This window comes from Acomys minous, assembly GCF_964271855.1.
Source record: "Acomys minous genome assembly, chromosome: 3".
NCBI lineage: Eukaryota > Metazoa > Chordata > Mammalia > Rodentia > Muridae > Acomys > Acomys minous.
In genome coordinates this window covers 22,193,370-22,212,315 of record NC_140485.1, presented here as the reverse complement: position 1 = coordinate 22,212,315, position 18,946 = coordinate 22,193,370, and the positions used below count along the sequence as shown (strand labels likewise).

The 18,946-nt window shown below is 42.0% G+C and overlaps 1 protein-coding gene across 4 annotated transcripts in view; it reads left to right on the top strand.

Moving 5' to 3' along the window:
• The window catches only part of USP8 (ubiquitin specific peptidase 8), a 56,110-nt gene that overhangs the window by 22,570 nt on the left and 14,594 nt on the right, over nucleotides 1-18,946 (top strand). For all 4 annotated transcript variants that reach the window (XM_084777879.1, XM_084777878.1, XM_084777876.1 and 1 more), the window contains 6 exons: nucleotides 7,069-7,231; nucleotides 9,628-9,670; nucleotides 11,797-11,941; nucleotides 13,996-14,158; nucleotides 15,095-15,239; nucleotides 15,452-15,675. In XM_084777879.1, the coding sequence (XP_084634005.1) occupies nucleotides 7,069-7,231; nucleotides 9,628-9,670; nucleotides 11,797-11,941; nucleotides 13,996-14,158; nucleotides 15,095-15,239; nucleotides 15,452-15,675 (883 nt within the window). The remainder of the gene's footprint in view (nucleotides 1-7,068; nucleotides 7,232-9,627; nucleotides 9,671-11,796; nucleotides 11,942-13,995; nucleotides 14,159-15,094; nucleotides 15,240-15,451; nucleotides 15,676-18,946) is intronic.

The window sequence follows — 18,946 nt, the reverse complement described above, 5'->3', positions numbered from 1 at the left end:
AGCCTACTGTTTTGTTTTGGTAGTGCTGGGGAATGAACCCAGGGCTCTGTGCACACTAGGCAAGCACTTTACCACTGAGCTGCATCCTAGCTTTTGACTATTTACTTCTCAGGCCAACAGTTCCCATACTGTTCCAGTATAGGATGCTACTAGAGACGAGGTCTTTAGCGTGACTCCATGTGTGGAGCCAGACTCCCTGGGTTTGAATCTCAGTTCTTGTATTCACTGTTGTGTGCTCTTAGGTAAGTTACTTAGTCGTCCTCTGCTTGTGTTTACTTATCTATAATTGGGATAAAAGTAACTACTGGTGGTGGTCACAGCAAATTGTTATTTTACAGAATCTAGAATTACCTGGTGTAAAGGAATTTTAATTCAGCAACATGGCTACTCTGGCAAGGGATCAGTCGCATCCAAAGACCGAGGCCTATGTGATCTGGCTGGAATGCAGACATGCCCTTAGTATAATATACCTTTAATGGTATATTATTATCTGGCTGGAATAGAGACATGACATACCTTTAATCCCAAATAATGAGTCTAATTGAGGGGCAGACAGGAAAGAAAAGCTACTTAAGAGCATCAGGGGGCGCTGTGTGTGAGTGTGTTAGTTTGTGAGTTAGTTTGTGAGTACAGTACAGTTCAGAACTGTTTAGTATATGAAGTTGTGAAGTTCAGAATCAGTTTTTCCAAGCAGAGCAATTCAGTCAGCAGAGAAACCAATTTGAATCAGTCAGCCTAGAGAGGAGTTTGAGCCAGAACAGCTGAGTTGATCCAGCCAGCCAGAGTTGAGAAAGAACTGCAAAGCGTGAACTCACTCAGCAGTAAGTCTCGGAGGCTGGAAATATTCTAGCTTGGATTAGCAGATGGAGGGTGGAAGCTAAAGCAAGCCTTCAAGGGCTGGGCTTGCAGAAGATTAGATTGAATGGAGGATAGAAGCTTCCAGGCCTAGGTGTAGACATAGATAGTTAAATAGAAACGTTCTGGGCTCAGCTGATGCCATGTATTCATAAAGCTTGGATACAGCTCTCTGCTCATCCCCTCTTCTGAGGAACTAAACAGCTTTCACACCTGGGCCATAGGCTTCTGGGCACACCTGTGGGAGAGTCTTGATTGCATGGAGGGAAGAAGACACTGTAGGTGGAGACGTTTCCTGGCTGGGATCCTGAGCTGTATAAGAAGAGGCAGCTCGCCATCATCTCTCTGTTCCTGACTGTGGATGCAGTGTGACCAGCTCTTTCAAGCTCCTGTCACTGTGACTTCCCTACTGTTCGAACTTGGAGCCAGAATAAGCTCTTTCTCCCTTAAGTCGCGTTTGTTGAGAGTATTTGAACACAAGCAACAGAAAAAGAAACCAAGACACTACCTTACAGGGTTTCTTAATGTAGTAAGCAAATGAAAGGGTTGTTCAGGTAGATTGGTGCCTGGAGTAAAGGCTGAGTAGTTCCCTATTGCTGTTATTAACAATAGATGCAGTCTTGGTGTGTGATGCCTTCTTTCATGATCCTCTAATGGTTTGCATTGAGAGAACTGAGTAAAATAGTTGTACAGTTTTGTTTTGTTTTGTTTTTTAGACAGGGTCTCTCTGTGTAGCCTTGGCTGTCCTGGACTCACTTTGTAGACCAGGCTGGCCCTGAACTCACAGCGATCCGCCTGCCTCTGCTTCCCAAGTGCTGGGATTAAAGGTGTGCATCACCACGCTTGTTCCTTTTTCAAGACTTTCATTTTTGTTTTTTACTAGTAGAAGTAGATACTGGCACATGAAATAGGGAGAACAAGTGTTTGTTGTTGCTAAAGACAGAGGTCTCACTGTATAGCCCCAGCTGGACTGGAATTTGCTGTATAAGTCAGGCTGCCTGGAGCCTGCAGCACTTTCCCTCTGCTTCCTGAGTGCTAGGGTTAGAGGTATGTACCACTATATGAGCTAACATACCGATTTTTATACATCTAAGAGTGCATTGTTTGTCCAGTCAAGCTATGTCATTTATTTTTAACTATGTTCCTAGTTTCTAGAAGTATGGTGTTTAAATTTTCAGATACAAGATTTTTCTAGGTATCTTACTGATTTCAATTTCATCATGGCGCCGGGCAGTGGTGGCACACGCCTTTAATCCTAGCACGCGGGAGGCAGAAGTAGGTGGATTGCTGTGAGTTCGAGGCCAGCCTGGTCTGCAAAGTGAGTCCAGGACAGCCAAGGCTACACAGAGAAAACCTTGTCTTGCAAAACGAAAAAACAAAAACAATTTCATCATAGCTAGAAATACTTGGGTTTTATTTTTTTTCCTTATAAAAGGAAACATGTCACTGGGGCTGGCTCATAGTTCAGAGGTTTAGTCCATTATCATCATGGCGGGAAGCATGGCAGCGTGCAGGCAGATGTGGTGCTGGAGGGAGAGTTCTCCGTGTTGATCCACAGGCATCAGGAGGCTGCGTCACTGGCGTAGCTTGAGTGTATATGACCACAAAGCCTACCTCCACGGTGATACACATCCTCTGATAAGGCCACACCTCCTAATAGTGCCATTCTGCATGGCCAATGTATTCAAACCACAGTGACCAAACACAGCTTTGGGAGGAAAGGGCTCGATTGGTTTTCAGGTTACAGTCCATGATCAGGGTAGCGAAGTATCTCAGTTAGGATTTCTATTGCTGTGAAGACACACTGTGACCACAGTAATTTTTATAAAGGAAAACATTTCATTGGGGCTGGCTTCCAGTGTCATCGCGAGAAGCACGGAAGTGTGCACACAGACATGTAGCTGGAGGAGTGTCCGAGAGTTCTATATCTGGATCCCACAGACAGCAGGAAGAGAGATGACATGCTGGCCAGGCTTGAGCATCTGAGAATCTCAGTTCTTAGAAACTCTTTGTGTATGGCTCTACATACAGTCTTAAATTGCCCAATGTGCAGTGTGTACTTGAAAACAAAGTGCAGTGACTGAATATGATGTTCTCTGTGTGGTTTATCCAACAAAATACTAGAGACAGGCTATCTGGTTTTTAAGAGGCTTATTTGAGGTTAAAGGTTAAACTACATGATGCAACCTAAAGCAAGGGCCTCCTTGACTGTATCACATCACAATGAGGACACAGGCGTTATGTGTCTCTTCTGGCCTCTTATAAAGCTATCAAGATGTGTTTTACTTCATTGACCTCTAACTATGATCACCTCCCAAAAGTCCTCCTTCTAAACAAAATTTATAGGAATTTTCTTCAGTATTAACCTCATAATGGAATGCAGTAACAGCAGGAGTGTGATAGGGTAGGGAAGGTGAGGAGGGGGTGCTAGAGTTGATGTGGCCTTTAGTCACACCATAGTAGTGTTGTCACATAGCATTTGGGGCTCCATGATTTGTGGGATGCTGCTCAGATCTTATTTAACTATTCACTGCCCCGCCCCCCTTAAGGATATTTGAACCTAGGACCTTATGCTAGGCAAATGTTCTGTCACAGAGATACTTACTCTCTTCTTCCCTCCCTCTCTCTTTCTCACACACAGCTGTGAGTTACCCACGCTGGCCTTGAATTTTGCCAACCTCCTACCTCAGTCTCTCAAATAGCTAAGGTTAAAGACCTACATTTCCAGGCCTGGCTTAGCCTGTTATTGGTGATGGCAGTGGTTTGTTTTGGGCTTTTGTTTTGTTTCATGGGTATTTATTTTGGCAGAGGTTGGATTGTAACAATTATGACAAGGCTAAAAGTCTCTATAAAGTGATTTTTTATTTCTCCTTGTAATTTGTTGAGTGTTTGTATATTTTGAAGTTATTTTTATGCATTTATACATTTATGGTGATCATTCTATCATTCTGTGTCTTTTAGGTTTTTTGTTTGTTTGTTTTTAAGGTTTATTTATTATTTATATAGTATTCTGCCTGCATGTGTGCTTGCAGGCCAGAAGAGGGCATCAGATCTCATTATAAATGGTGTGAGCCACCATGTGATTGCTGGGAATTGAGCTCAGGACCTTTCAAAGACATCTGTTGCTCTTAACCTCTGAGCCATCTCTCCAGTCCCATTATGTGTCTCTTATCTGGAAATAATCTCTGTCCTTTGAGGTCAGTTTTGTGTCCTTCATTACTTCCAGCCCATCCAAAACAATTATGTGCTACTTCTCATTCATTCTGACAGTCTCTGTCTCGTTGATTCGTTCCCTTTGTTCATGTTTAATCTAATTGTGTAGTGTATATGCCTTAAAGAAGTAAGAGGGGAAATACTCTTTTCTTTACCCACCTTTCTTTTCCTGTTTCTGGTATTCTCTGTTGCTTCAGGATGCCAGTTTCTGCCTGACTCCTTTCTGTGCTCTTGGGAATTTCTCTAGCTTTTCTGGGAGTCCACATCTGTTAGGAACAAGTTCTTCACTTTTCTCATCTAGAAATACTTTTATTTTTACTCCTGGTTTTCACTTGCTGGCCTTTTTGTTTGAGGTGTAAGCATGTGTCCCTATGCCACACTTGAGTGGTCAGAGGACAGCCTGTGTGAGCCGTTCTCTCTGTCCACCATGTGAAGATTGGGGCTCAGACTCAGTTATTAAGACTTGGCGGCAAGCTTCTTTATCTACTGATCCATCCCTTTATTCTTAAAGAATGTTTTCATAAGATTAATGATTGTGAGTTGACAGTGTTATCATTGTATTTGTTTGTTTTGTCTTTTGTCTCTCTTGGTATCTCTGGCTAGCCTGCAACACTCTATGTAGATCACGCTGTCCTGAAAATTGCACAGATCCACCCGCCTTTGCCTCTGGGGTGTGTACTACCATGCCCAGCCTTCTTTCATTGATTCTGATGTGGAAATCCAGTTGGTCCAATCATTAATTTACTGTATGTCATGTGTTCTTTTTCTGTTTTGAGATCTTCTCTCTCTCTCTCTCTCTCTCTCTCTCTCTCTCTCTCTCTCTTTATTATTTTTGATTTTTCGAGACAGGGTTTCTCTGTGTAATAGCCCTGGCTGTCCTGGACTTGCTTTGTAGATCAGGTTGGCTTCGAACTCACAGAGATCCACCTGCCTCTGCTTCCCAAGTGCTGGGATTAAAGGTGTGTGCCACGCCCGGCATTGATTTCTTCTCCTTAGTTGCAGTCTGACTACGATGTTACTACTATAGTTTTTCTCTGTATTTTTCCTGATTGGGGTTGACTGGACACTGCATCTGTAAATCTATATGTTTTATCAAATTTGGGGAGTTTGGGCTATTATTTCTTCAAATATTTTTTATTTTGTTTCATTCTCTTATTGGCACTCCTGCTATACATGTGGCAGGCCTTTGGTTTTGTTCAGAAAATCTATGTGAGGCTGTGTTTATTACCTTTTGAAATATTCTCTTATATTAGAAAATTTTTATTGCTCTTTAGATACTGTCACATCATTTTTCAGGTGAGTTTTTCAGATACATTTTAGTTCCAGAATTTGTATTCGGCTATTTTATAGTACCCGCTTCTTCAAAAAGGTGTCTATATGTTTAGTCATTACAGACCAGTTTTCATTTACATCCTTGGGCAGAGTTGGTTAGCTGCTCATGATTGCTCTGTTTTGAATCTGTCACCCAGGCCTATCTCAGTCAGTCTGCATTGTTCGCCCCAGCGTTTGCCCTTTCTCTTAGGATGTCTCATTTTCTCGCTCTGTTGATTAGCTTTGGATGGACATGGCAGGCTATGGAGTCTCAGCCTCTTGTTTCATTCACTTGAAGAGTGTGGTATTTTGTTCAGGGATCGTGGTGATCTTGGCTGGGGTCGGACTTTATAAACTGTCTTGCAGACACGGGCGGCATCTAAACTGTCTTTTAAAGTTAGCTGGCTTCTTTCTCCATGTTAGCTCTATTCTTACGTCGTTTGGGTATTGGCTAGAGACTCGGACAGCTTTATGCAAAGGGACTGGAACTCTGGCTGTCTGTATTTAGAGTTCTGTTGGGAGTTTTAGCTGTTCCCAGCACGAAGTCCTGACATTAGGAATGAAGCCGTCAGTTTAGAGAGCTTGACAGGTGTCCTTCCCCTTCCCGGTCCTTCGCCCTGCCTGCTCCTTGTCTCAGTGGCTGTCCAGAGCTGCAGCTGTCAGCAGTCACTGTGTCTCCATACACAGAATAGTGTGTGGTGTGGAGGACAGACAGGATAAGCATGTAAGAATTTGGGGGTTTTTTGTTTTGTTTTGCTTTTGCTTTTTGTTTTTCGAGTCAGGGTTTCTCTGTGTAGCCTTGGTTGTTCAGGACTCACTTTGTAGACTAGACTGGCCTCGAAGATCCCCTTTCCTCTGCCTTCCTAAGTGCTGGGATTAAAAGCACGCCCAATGTTAACTCTTTGTTTACCTTTTCTCCCTCCATTCTGTATTCTTCTCTCTCCCTTTTCCTCCCCCCTCCCCCCATCTCTGTCTCGGTTTCCTTCTCCCTCATCCTTTTAAATTCAGAAGCAGCATCCATTGCTGTCATTGCTAATGACAGGGTAAGCAAGCTCACAGGTCTTTGAAAGCATACATTGGAACTAAGCAACAGTACTGCTTAGTTATTCTGTGGGGAATAGTTCCAGATACCTTGGAAATCTGCAAATTGTAGTCAGCATAGTCATTTAACTTTTGTAGTAATTTAACTTTTAGGAAATTAGAAATTTCAGTGAAGTCATCTTTGTTAAGACAGTCACTTCTTGGCTTTGATAATTCTCCACTTGGTGTGGATAAAACTTTCTTGAATATCTTTTAACATTTTGATCTAAGCCATCAACACAGTTGAGATATTGGGACAGTTTATCTTGCAGAATCAAGAATTTGTGTTTTAAAAAGGAAATTGTAACAGATTTGATTAAAATTAAACATTTGAAACAAAGCTGGGTGTGGTGGTGCACGCTTTTAATCCCAGCCCTCGGGAGGCAGAGGCAGGTGGATTGCTGTGAGTTCAAGGCCAGCCTACAAAGCAAGTCTAGGACAGCCAAGATAACACAGAGAAACCCTGTCTCAAAAATAAATAAATAAATAAATAAATAAATAAATAAATAAATAAAGCCGTTACATACACCCAAGGCAGGATACTAAGTCTATGAAATACAAGCTCCCTTAACTTTACTGTCATGTTAATAAGAATCTTCTTCCAACTAGATATGAAGAGGCTGAAGTTCGGAAAAAACTTGAAGAAAAGGACAGACGGGAGGAAGAGCAGCTGCAACAACAGAAAAGGCAGGAGATGGGAAGAGAGGACAGTGGTGCCGTGGCCAAGCGCTCTTTGGAAAATGTATTGGATTCCAAAAGCAAAACTCAAAGGGTATTTCAAGTTTATTTGTAAACTCTGGGGGTGTTTGCCAGCTGACCTGCTTGTGAGGAGTTGAGGTGCCACTGTAAAGTTCTCTGAGGCAACAGTGATAATATTTCATGTGTTTGATCAGATTTTGAATCAGATGTCCCGCTGCGGTTGGTTCCAGGTTTTCCTGTAAACGTCCACAGCAGCATTGTTCTGGCCATTGCTTATGATCTTAGCAGCCACTGTAAGCTGAATGAGGGGGGATGGGAGGAAGCATTTCATTGTGATCCGTCCATCTAAGTTCCGGGCCTGTGTGAGTCTTACCTAACAAGTCTTTCACTCAGATTTGCCAAATGAAGGTCTTAAAACAAGATATGAGGTTTCTTCTTCGTAATGAAATCTACATAAAGAGAACTGGTTGGTCAGGTGTGGTGGTGCAGGCCTTTATTTTCAGCAGAGGCAGGTGAATCTCTGAGTTGGTTCAAGTGAGTTCCAGACAGCCAGGGCCACACAGAGAAACCCTGTTTCAAAAACCAAGAATAAAATAAAAAAGAGAGAAGAACTTGTTTTGCTGTTTTTTGTTTTTGTTTTGCTTTGTTTTGTTTTTCTGAGACAAAGTTTCTCTGTGTAGCCTTGGCTGTCCTGGACTCGCTTTGTAGACCAGGCTGTTGTGGAACTCATGGCGATCCGCTTCCCTCTGCCTCCCTACGTGCTGGGATTACAGGTGTGCGCCACTGTGCCCAGCTCGGTTTGCTTCTTTGGTCCCAAACAGTTTTGTTTCTAGAGTCTCGTTCATCTGTTCATTCCTTTACTTCCTGTTCCAGTTTCCCCTGTCTGTCTGTCCTTCTCTGCATTTCATTTAGTTTTCTTAGCACATCTATATAAGTTCTCTCTATCAAAGCCACGGTGACTCAGTCTGCTAGCTGTCACTGTGCTCCTTCCTTTATTCTTCCAAAAATGTGAATTTCTTTTGAATATTGAAATCCTTAGAAACTTTGTGCATTGCTTCCTCTGATCTCTGTCACTTGTGTGTGGATTACAGTTGTCATCTGAAAGACCTTTCACTGGGCTGGGTACTATGAAAAGTGAAGCAATCTCATCTTACATTGTTGGAATTGACAATGTGAAACAAAACCACTAACTTCGGGAGCTGTGTGTATCAGCAGGTCAGGTGGCTATCATAACCAAACGACAGGACTTGAAAAAGGGGTGTGCCTTCTCAAAAGTGGTCGGCCACTTACTTTTCTTTTAACTGAGACAGGGCCTTTTGTAGCCCAGGCTAGCCCAGACTTACTCTGTAGCCAAGGCTTGTCTTGAGTTCCTGTTCCTCTTTCTTTACCTCCAGGTTGTAGGATTATAGACATGTGTAGTCATGCCCAGGTAATGGGGTGCTAGGGCAAGCAGTGGACCAGCTGAGCTACTCTCCAGCCCTCTGTTACTTCTGTTTGTCTCCTGCACTTTTTCTTTTGCTTGAGTATTTGAAAGCAAACTCTAGCGACTCTGCTACTTTATTGCTAACACTTAGCCACAATCACATAACTGTAGTCCTATACTCCACCCTGTACTTAACAGTGGCTCCTTAGTGTCACCTGCTGTTGAGTCTGTATTCAGATTTTTCTACCTATCGTAATGTGATTGCTTTTCAGGTTGACTTGTTGAATCATGATTCAAAACAGTGAACTGTCTTTTCCTTGTTACATCTCTTAAGGCTCTAAAGCAATTTCCCTTTTTGACCCTCTTCCTCTGAATTTTCATACCATGCACTTGACTGAATAAAGAAAGTAAACCACACTTTCTTTCCTGAGCTGTAGGTTTTTATTTCCTGCAGTGTTTGAGCAGGTGCTTTGTGTTTCATATTGTGTCACACTTGGAGCCAGGTGATGCAAATGTGCACCTGCAAGTGTGTTACTAACTTTGACTCGTAGGTCCAAGTGGGTCCTCAATTTTCCCAGCTGTAAAGTGAGCTAGTGTCTTACAGGGTTATGTCATGTTGCCTTGGTTAGAAAATGTAGATTGTGTAAGTAGTGTGCTATAGTACTTGATTTTCCTTTCATTTTATGGTAGAAGACACTGACAAGAGTAAGATAGCTGCAATTGTTTCATTGTAAGAAGTACTGATTTTAAATTATATCTGGTACTTGCTTAAGAAAATTTGAGAATGCTTCTGGTTATTTTATCTCTTGCCTCGTAAAGCTATTATTGTGTGTCTGAGTTCTTGAGGGTGGAGAACATTACCAGGATTGAACCTAGTACTTCATGCACTAGGAAGTCAGATAGGTGCTCTACTACTGAGCTATAGCCGTGTCCTATGTGTTTACTACTTGGCACACTGCATTTCTTAGTTTTCCATTGCAATGAAGTATTAAATTTTAGCTTTTTTTTTCCCTATGAAATTGAAACTCTTTTCTTCTATAAATTAGATCAATGGAGAGAAGAGTGAAAAGAGTACAACTGTGGAGAAAGGTATGTGAGAAAGGATCCTTTCAAGTTCTTGTGAGTTTCTTTCAATTGGAATAAACTTCAACTTGATACTGTGAAAGTTTCAGCACTGTATCTGATCTCTCTGAAATTCGTATTTTACCCTAAACCCTAACCCTAACCCTATACTCACAAGTGTATTGAAAATGCCTTAAGTTCTGTATTGATTTACTAAGGAGTTATTTTATGTATTATTATAGCCAGGTGTGATAAAATGTGGTACTATGCAGTTCACTTATTTTCTTTTCTAGATGCAGTAGTTAAGTATAGCATAGTGTTTGAGAGGATGGACTCTCAGAAGCTGCTCCTCAATAGCTTGAATAACCAGTCGACCTCAGTTTCCCCATCTGTAAAGTGGGCTTGCATTATTTTCCCTGTTGCTATGATAAAATACTCTTGACAAAAGCAATTTAAGGAAGGAGGATTTATTTGGCTCACGGCTCTAGGGTACAGTCTATCACAGCAGGGAAGTCATGGTACCAGGAGCTCCAGGCTGTTGGGCATGGTGCATCTGCAGTCAGGAAACAACAGAAGGTGAATGCTAGCACTCAGCTACTTCTCCTCTCTCTCAGATAGAACCTTAGCCCTTGGAGCCCCGTCACCCATAGCTAAGGTGGGTCTCCCGCTCAGCTAACCTAATGGAGATGAGCTGACCCACACACAGGCATAGGTCTGTGTCTCCAAGGTGAATTTAGATCTTGTCAAGTTGACAATATTACCTGTCAAGGAGTTAATAAGGAAATAGGTCATAGTTCATTTCAGCTATCTATCTATCTAACTATGTATCTATCTATTGAACTTTGAGAACCCATAGTAACTTAAGGGTTATTAGCTGTTATTATTTGTGACTATAGGATGTAAGGTGTAATTATTTAGCAGTGCCCTCACCTCCAGGGGGAAAAAACTTAACCTGTAATTTGTACATATCCATCGGTATTGATGATCTAGAGACAAATATATGGCCTACCAACAAGACTTAGGAAGTTGACTTCATCTCCTAGAAGTTTTTCTTTCTCAGAAAAGATTTAAATTAAACATAATTAATTTAACACCAAAGCAATTGTGTACTGCGTATGTCATCATACAGTCACTTAGCAATGAGTGTGCTGTAGGGACCTTCCCAGGAGCTGTTGATGGCGGCGCCTGAGGTTAGCTGCCACCTCTCATTCCTGTGCATCCCTCACACTGTGGATGCCTTCGCATAAGGGGCTCTTCTCAGCCTGCGTGGTCTGCTCATTATCAAAACGGTCTTGATGGTTTGAGAGGAAGGAAGGTGGGTTTTGTAGTTGTTACTAAGATATTTCTCACAGCTGGAGAAACAGCTTTTTGTATCTAAAGTTCAGTGTGATGTTTCTTCATCTTTCACTTCAGGTGGTAAAGCTGACAAAAAAAATAGCAATATAGCTTTGTTTTTGCCAAGTTGCATACCCCACCCAATTAAATTAATAATTGGAAATCTAAACATTCAAGTTGTCCTAGAAGCACCTCACCAAGAGCCTTTAAAAAGTATTAGAAAAGATACATTAGAACCTTTTGAGACTCACTGGTTTATGACAGCAATTTACCTACCCAGGACTGCCTTGAAATTTGTATATAGTCAGGGATGACCTTTTAATGCAAGCACTCCTCCATGCCCAGGTTATGCAATCGCTGGGGATTGAATTCGGGGCCTCATGTGTGCTGGATAAGTACTCTGCCAGCTTAGCCACATCGCCAGCCCTTGTGACCTCTCAGCCATGCATTTATGTGTGAAATGTTTGTGTCTTGATAAGACACATACTTAATTTTCTTTCTTTGAGACTAGTAGTAGAACTAACACCAGATACAGTTGTGGCCTTGACATGAACTTTTTAATTGGGCATTGGAATCAAACCCAGAGCCCAGCACAGATAGGCAGACACTATTCCATTAAGCTGAATAAGACGTGGAACTTGTCTCTTAGTAAAGGTTAACACGAATTATACTTAGTGTTCATGTAAAAGAAAAAAAATGCACTGTGGGATGGGAAGTCTGTGATGCCAAGTATATTTTTTTGCTCTTCCGTGTTTGCTAATATGCTAGCATATAGAACTGGGCATTTTTTGTTTATTACTGTGTCTCTCAATTCCCAGGAGCAATTACAGCAAAGGAACTGTATACAATGATGATGGATAAAACCATCAGCTTGATTATCATGGATGCTCGGAAAATGCAGGATTATCAGCATTCCTGTATCTTGGATTCTCTCAGTGTTCCTGAAGAAGCTATCAGTCCGGGGTAGGTTACCATGTGTTTAGATAATAAGAGACAGGGTCCTGCTGTGCTAACAGGCTAGCTTGACCCTGTGAGCCTCGCATTTGGCCTCCTTGGTGTGTAAATGACTGTTCCTCAGTCGGCCTACGCTCTGATAGTCACCTCCATGACGTGTGTAAGTGTGGTGTGCTCGTTCTCAGTGCTCTGCTCATTTCCTTGTATGGCTGCAATATAATGTACCTGTTTTATTTTTATTTTCTACCCTTCCCCCCTCACCACTCCTTACCTGTTCCATTTTTAGACTTGGCCTTCATATATTGGGTATGATGGTGTTTTTTCTGTTCATACAGGAACATATGAGTTTTATTATTAAGTTACATTTAAAATTATAGAACGAGTAGAACAAATTATAATACAAAGAAACTTAAATTGGGAAACACATTTTGATTCTATTATTTATTAACATGTGTTCACTAGAATACTAATCCTAAAGGACCATGTAGGCAAATAAATGCCCCTTAAGAACCTCACATTCTACCAGGCATGGTGGCGCACACCTTTAATCCCATCACTCGGGAGCCAGAGGCAGGTGGATCACTGTGAGTTCAAGGCCAGCCTGGTCTACAAAATGAGTCCAGGACAGCCAAGATAACACAGAGAAACCCTGTCTCGAAAAACCATTAAAAAAGAAAGAAAGAAAACGAAGGAGGAGGAGGAGAAGAAGAAATGAAAACAACAACAAAAGCCCTCACATTCCAGTTGTTCCCATTCTCTGAGTTTGACCATCTTGATCTGTCTCTGTAGGGACAGTTAGAAGATAATATTTCCTGTTAGCTCCTCCTCTTTACTTCCCAGTAGATACAGTAGCCAACACTATTTTGTTGTTGTTGTTGTTTTGAGACAGGGCTTCACCATGTAGCCTTGGGTGTCCTGGACTCACTTTGTAAACCAGGCTGGCCTTGAACTCACAGTGATCCGCCTGCCTCTGCCTTCCGAGTGCTGGGATTAAAGGTGTGTGCCACCACGCCCGGCTCTAAATTTTATTTTTAGTTCAGAGCCATTTTGTTTTGTCAGTCCTACTCAGGCAAGACCTCTGTATGCCATGATTTCCTCCACTATAACATGGGATGATACCTCCTGATTGTACTGCTGTGAGGATTCAGTAAGACCGAAGTATATAGAACAGCATCCAGCATATGTGTGTGCGCTTGCTGATTAAAGTAGAGCTTGCTGTTTAGTTATTATGTGTATAGATAGAAGTGAGCTTAAATATGAGTAACCTATCCAAGGTGCTTCTCCAGTTTAGATTTGGCTGAAGAAAGGTATCAAGGTGATTTCCTGTTTTCAGTTTTGCTGACCCGTGGCCGCCCCCCATGTTTTTTAAAAATACATTTTTATTTTATTGTTTTTAATCTATTTTTATATATGAGTACTCTATTTGCATGTACACCTACATGCCAGAAGAGGGCATCAGATAAAATTATAGATGGTTGGGAGCCACCATGTGGTTTCTGGGAATTGAACTCAGCACCTCTGAAAGAACAAACAGTGCTCTTAACTGTTGAGCCATCTCTCCAGTCCTGCCCTCCTCCCCCCCCACCCCACCCCCCCACTTTTTTTTAAGGGGTTAGAATTAAGTCTGTTTCCCTCTTTAATAGTTACTAAAAGCACAAGCTGGGTGGCACACACCTATAATCCCAGCACTCAGGGAGGCAGAGGCAGGAGGATCTCTGCGTTTGAGGCCAACCTAGTCTACAAAGTGAGTCCAGGACAGTCAAGGCTACACAGAGAAACCCAGTGAAAACAAAACAAAACAAAACAAAAAGCACTAACATGTAATGACGAAGGGATGAAGTATCTTGGGCTAGTTAATATCTTAGGGGTTTTTTTGACAGGGTTTCTCTGTGTAGCCTTGGCTGTCCTGGAACTCACATTGATCCATCTGACTCTGCCTCCCAAGTGCTGTAGTTAGTATCTTAATATGGAGCTTAACTTGAGAAAGTTTGTCCTGATGTGACAGAGAATATAGGAGGATCATCTCTCAACTTTGCCTCAATACAAACGCTCATTCGTTTCAGAGTCACTGCTAGTTGGATTGAAGCGAACCTGTCAGACGATTCTAAAGACACTTGGAAAAAGAGGGGGAGTGTGGACTACGTGGTACTTCTCGACTGGTTTAGTTCAGTGAAGGATTTACTGCTTGGCACCACGCTACGGAGCCTGAAAGATGCACTTTTCAAGGTTGGTGGCTCTCATAGCTTCTGTAATTACAATTTTGTCTGACTGTAAGGAAATATGGAGAGTGGTAGTTTTGACTGGCTCTGTTAGACTTTTAAACCAACTGTACTCCTAGGAAGTTGTATTCAGTAACCATCTTGGAGGTAAATATTTAATATTGAAAGTCATAAGGTGGCCAGGCATGGTGACACACACTTTTTTTTTTTTTTTTTTTTTTTTTTTTTGAGCAAGGGGCCTTTAGTGAAAGCAGGCTCATTTTACAATGTTTTATCCTAGATGGGGAAATCCCAGCAGCAAGAATCCAGAAAAAGTACAAAGTGACACACACTTTAATCCCAGGAGGCAGATCTCTCAAAGAGGTGGATCTCTTTGAGTTTGAGGCCAGCCTAGTCTACATAGAGAGTTCCAAGACAGCCAGGGTTGTAATACAGAGAAACCCATCTTGAAAAACCAAAAAGAAAGAAAAAAAAAAAAGAAGAAGAAGAAGAAAGAAAGAAAGAAAAAGTTATTTTATAAAAATAGTTTTGAAGGCAGATAGTGGTAGCACACACCTTTAATTCCAGCACTCAGGAGGCAGAGGCAAGTGGATTTCCATGAGTTCGAGGCCAGCCTAGTCTACAAAGTGAGTCCCAGACAGCCAAGGCTACATGGCAAAACCCTGTCTCAAAAAACGGGGGAAAAAAATAGAAAGGAAAAAAAAAAGAAAAAGAAAAAGAAAAGTGTGTATATATGTGGGAGGCTAGGAATAAATTGCAGAATGTTTAAGTGCTATATCTTGGTGGCCAGGTTTTAATACTTCATTTACTGTTGGATTTTGAACTTAATCTTGGTTTTCCATTTGCATGACAGGAACAGTTCTACCTTTGGGTTTGTTGTGGTTTGTGCTTTTTGCTGTCAAGAGACTGCTACCATCTTAAATGTTCTATCCTTCCTTTGTAGTGGGAAAGTAAAACTGTCCTGCGCCATGAGCCTTTGGTGTTGGAGGGTGGCTACGAAAACTGGCTCCTTTGCTATCCGCAGTGTACAACAAATGCCAAGGTCACCCCACCCCCTCGGAGCAGAGCTGAAGAGGTGTCTGTCTCATGTATGTATGTGAACGTTTGTCTACAGTTGCTTCAGTAATAAAACACTGATGTGTCAGGGCAGCTTTCTTGCTTATGTCTTCGTCCTATTAAATGCTAGTGGTTGCCATCTCACTCACATGTAGCTATCACGTATCATATGCGTAACGTGGAAGTACTGTGTGTGGAGTTGGCTGTTCTTTAAAAAAATGTATTGTTCTTTTGGGGATTTTAGTGGATTTTACTTATCCCTCACTGGAAGAACCAGTTCCTTCCAAACTTCCTGCCCAGATGCCACCTCCACCTCTACAAGTAGATGAAAATACACAGCTGGTAACAGATCAGGATGAAAGACCACGACCACTGAACCTGCCAGCACCAACTGGACCTAGTGTTGCCCCCAAAGCTGAAGCTTCACCCATAATCCAGCCAGTGCCTGCTACAAAGAATGTACCACAGGTACTGTCTTATTTTTTGTTTTTAAACCAACTTTTGTTTCTTTTGTTTGTTTGTTTTTTAAAGATTTATTTATTTATAACATATACAGTGTTTTGCCTAAACTGCAGAAGAGGGCACCAGATCTCATTATAGATGGTTGTGAGCCACCATGTGGTTGCTGGGAATTGAACTCTAGAAGAGCAGACAGTACTCTTAACCTCTGAGCCATCTCTCCAGCCCTGTTTCTTTTGTTTTACTATCATATTGACACAAAGAACACAGATAATTTTATATATGGCCTGTGATACCTTATGAAACAGAAGGATCTGTACACCTTGGCACCTTTAGTTTATCAAGAAGCTTTTACAGTAATTCATCCCCATTGCCATGGCTATATTCGATGACTTACAAGATTTCAAAGGTAGCTGGTGGCAGTTTCCCACAACCTGTAGCAACAGCTTGTGTTCTGAAATAGCTGAAGAGCTCAGTTGGTGACCCTAGGCTGTGATTTGACTGGCACAGCTGCCCTGAAGTGTCTGCTACAGATCACTTCCGGGACTCCATGAGATGACAAAGCTAGCAAATGCTCAGTCCCTCTACAGAGCACCTAGATGCTGCTCAGAGTTTAAGTGTCTCTGCTTTACTTCTGATGTTTGCAGATAACTATGTCAGTAGCTGCGATGCTGTACTGCACTTACATGCTCAGGGCACAGGAGCAGGCTTTTACAAACAAAACATTTCAGTGTGGAGTTTGAAATTTTAACAATAGTTATTTAAAACTTTAGCGAACATATTCAATAGATAATTTAGAACTTTTTGTTAGGTTCTGTTTGAATAAAAGGTAATAAAACTTGCCTATGTATTATTCAGCATGGATTTGTAGCATTCATTTTTCCTCAGGTAATATTTCGTATTTGAAATAGATGATGCTGATTTCTTGTTTTTTGGTTTTTTGAGACAGGATCTCTCTGTGTTAGTCTTGGCTGTCTTGTACTCTCTTTGTAGATCAGGTTGGCCTCGAACTCACAGAAATCCACCTGCCTCTGTCTCCCAAGTGCAGGGATTAAAGTCATGCGCCACCACTCCTGGCTGATGCTGATTTCTTTAGAGCTATTGAAAGTCAGTACCTTCATCATTTTTAAGGTTATCTGATATTTAAGAGTGATTTTGCTTTGTTTTGTTTGTCCAAAACAGGATTTCTCTATGTAGCCTTGGCTGTCTTTGACTTTCTCTGTAGACTAGGCTGGTGTAGCACTCACAGAGATCCGCCTGCCTCTGCTTCCCTGAGTGCTAGTATTAAAGGTGTGCGACACTGAGCCCAGCTTCAGATTAACTCTTAAAAAACAAATTGAGGGAGCTGAAGAGATTGCTCAGCAGTTAAAAGCACTAATTGCTCTTCAGAGGACCCAGGTTCAATTTCCAGCAACCACATGACAGTTCACAATTGTCTGTAACTCCAAGATCTGACACTCATAGACATATATGAAGGCAAAACACTAGTGCACATAAATTATAAAAAAAAACAGTAAATAAATTTTCTTGAACTATAAGTTAAAAAATTATAAAGAGCTATATTATTGTACATGACTTCAAGTTAATCGACATAAATTGAATTCTAAACCTTTTGTATCCCAAGATGACTAAGAAATGTAGTTTGTCCAATGTATTTTGAGGTCTTTTGCACTCAGAAATCTGAGAAGTAATTAAAGAAATTTCTATATGAAATGAGAATTTATATATATGGGTGGGATAGAGTCTCTGCAATGACTCCCAGTCAAAGAGTAGCGCACCACTGCTCTACCAGCCACTGGAGAGCAGAGAAAGAGAAGTGACTTTCTTTTCCATGGAGAAGCAGCAGCTTTCTGGGCTCTAAGAGCTCATAGGCGTTTGCAGATTCAAAGACAAGTGGAAAAGTGAATGACTGGGGGGCCAGGCGACTGTTGCAGGATATTTGATCCCAGTGTGATCCCTGAGGTTGTGAACTGTAAAAACCTGCCTTTTGTTTGGTGTGGTTGAGCCCTAGCACACACCTTTAATCCAAGAGCTGTCTGTGCACAGGATTTAATAAAGTTAGCCCTAAATCAAGGCGTGGATCAAGAAACCAGCTGACAGGGATTAAAGAGTAGGTGGGACTTTGAGTTGAGGGGTAGAAGTAGAAGGTGCTTTAGTGCTTTAGCTCTTAGGTCTTAGGATTTTGGCTTAAGCACGTTAGCTCTTCGGCTCATAGCTCTCTAGCTCCTCAGCTCCTTGGTCTTTGGCTTTTTGGGCTTTGAGCTAGCAAGCCTGTGCCCTTGGATGTTTTGGCCTTTTCTTCCTGGGCTGTCAGCTGAGCTAGTGAGCACATTGGCCTTTTCCATCAGGAGATGAGCCTGGAAGGTCAGCTGGGTATTTTGTCTGCCCCTCTGAGCTAGCAGGTTTTTCACCCCAGCATCTGGTTCCTGGGTCTATATTGACAAAACAGAAGGAGCTGGAATTTTCAGTTAAACAACAGACGGCCGTTGACCTGGATAGGTGAGAGTCTCTTGTTGGAGAGAGCACATGACAGCACATGAGACTAGAGAGACAGCCAGCTAGCAACAGAGACTGGGCCTAATTTGGACTTTGTCCTATAGGTATGAGGGACTGCAGGAGGAATGGTAAGTAAGCACATGGCAGTAAAGCACACTGCTTCTCAGCCTAGGAAGATGGGAGCCACCAGGCAGGGAGAGAAGCTCCCATTAGGGTTCCTGCTCCACTTTCCTGTTGGCTTCATCTCCACAGTGTTTCTTCTGTTTCATTCTCAGTTGTAGAAAAGAATAGGGAATTATGTTTGAGGATTTGTTTGCTTGTTTGAAAAAGTGTAAAGGCAAAAATAAAAATGAAAAGAAAATGGGATTTTTTTTTAAGCTTTGTACTTTGGGGAGCATAGAATTCATTTTACAAGCAAACTTTATAGACTGTTACTGGCAGGTGTTACGCTCTCCTTGCTGCTTCAGCATACTATATTTTCAAGGAACGTTTAGGGACATGGCCGCTCTCTTAGGGGAACTGGCTCAGCTGGTAACAAGCCTGTGGTGTAAGTATGAGGATCTGAGTTCAGAGCCTCAACACCCGCATGAAGGCCACGTACATCATCATCGAACACCTGTGATCCCATCTTGCTGGCCAGCCAGTCTGCCCCGATCAGTGGGCTCTAGATTCAGTGAAAGGCCTGGTCTCAAAAAGTAAGATGAGACCCAGCACTCGGGAGGCAGAGGCAGGCTGATCTCTTGAATTCGATCGAGGCCAGCCTGGTCTACAAAGCAAGTCCAGG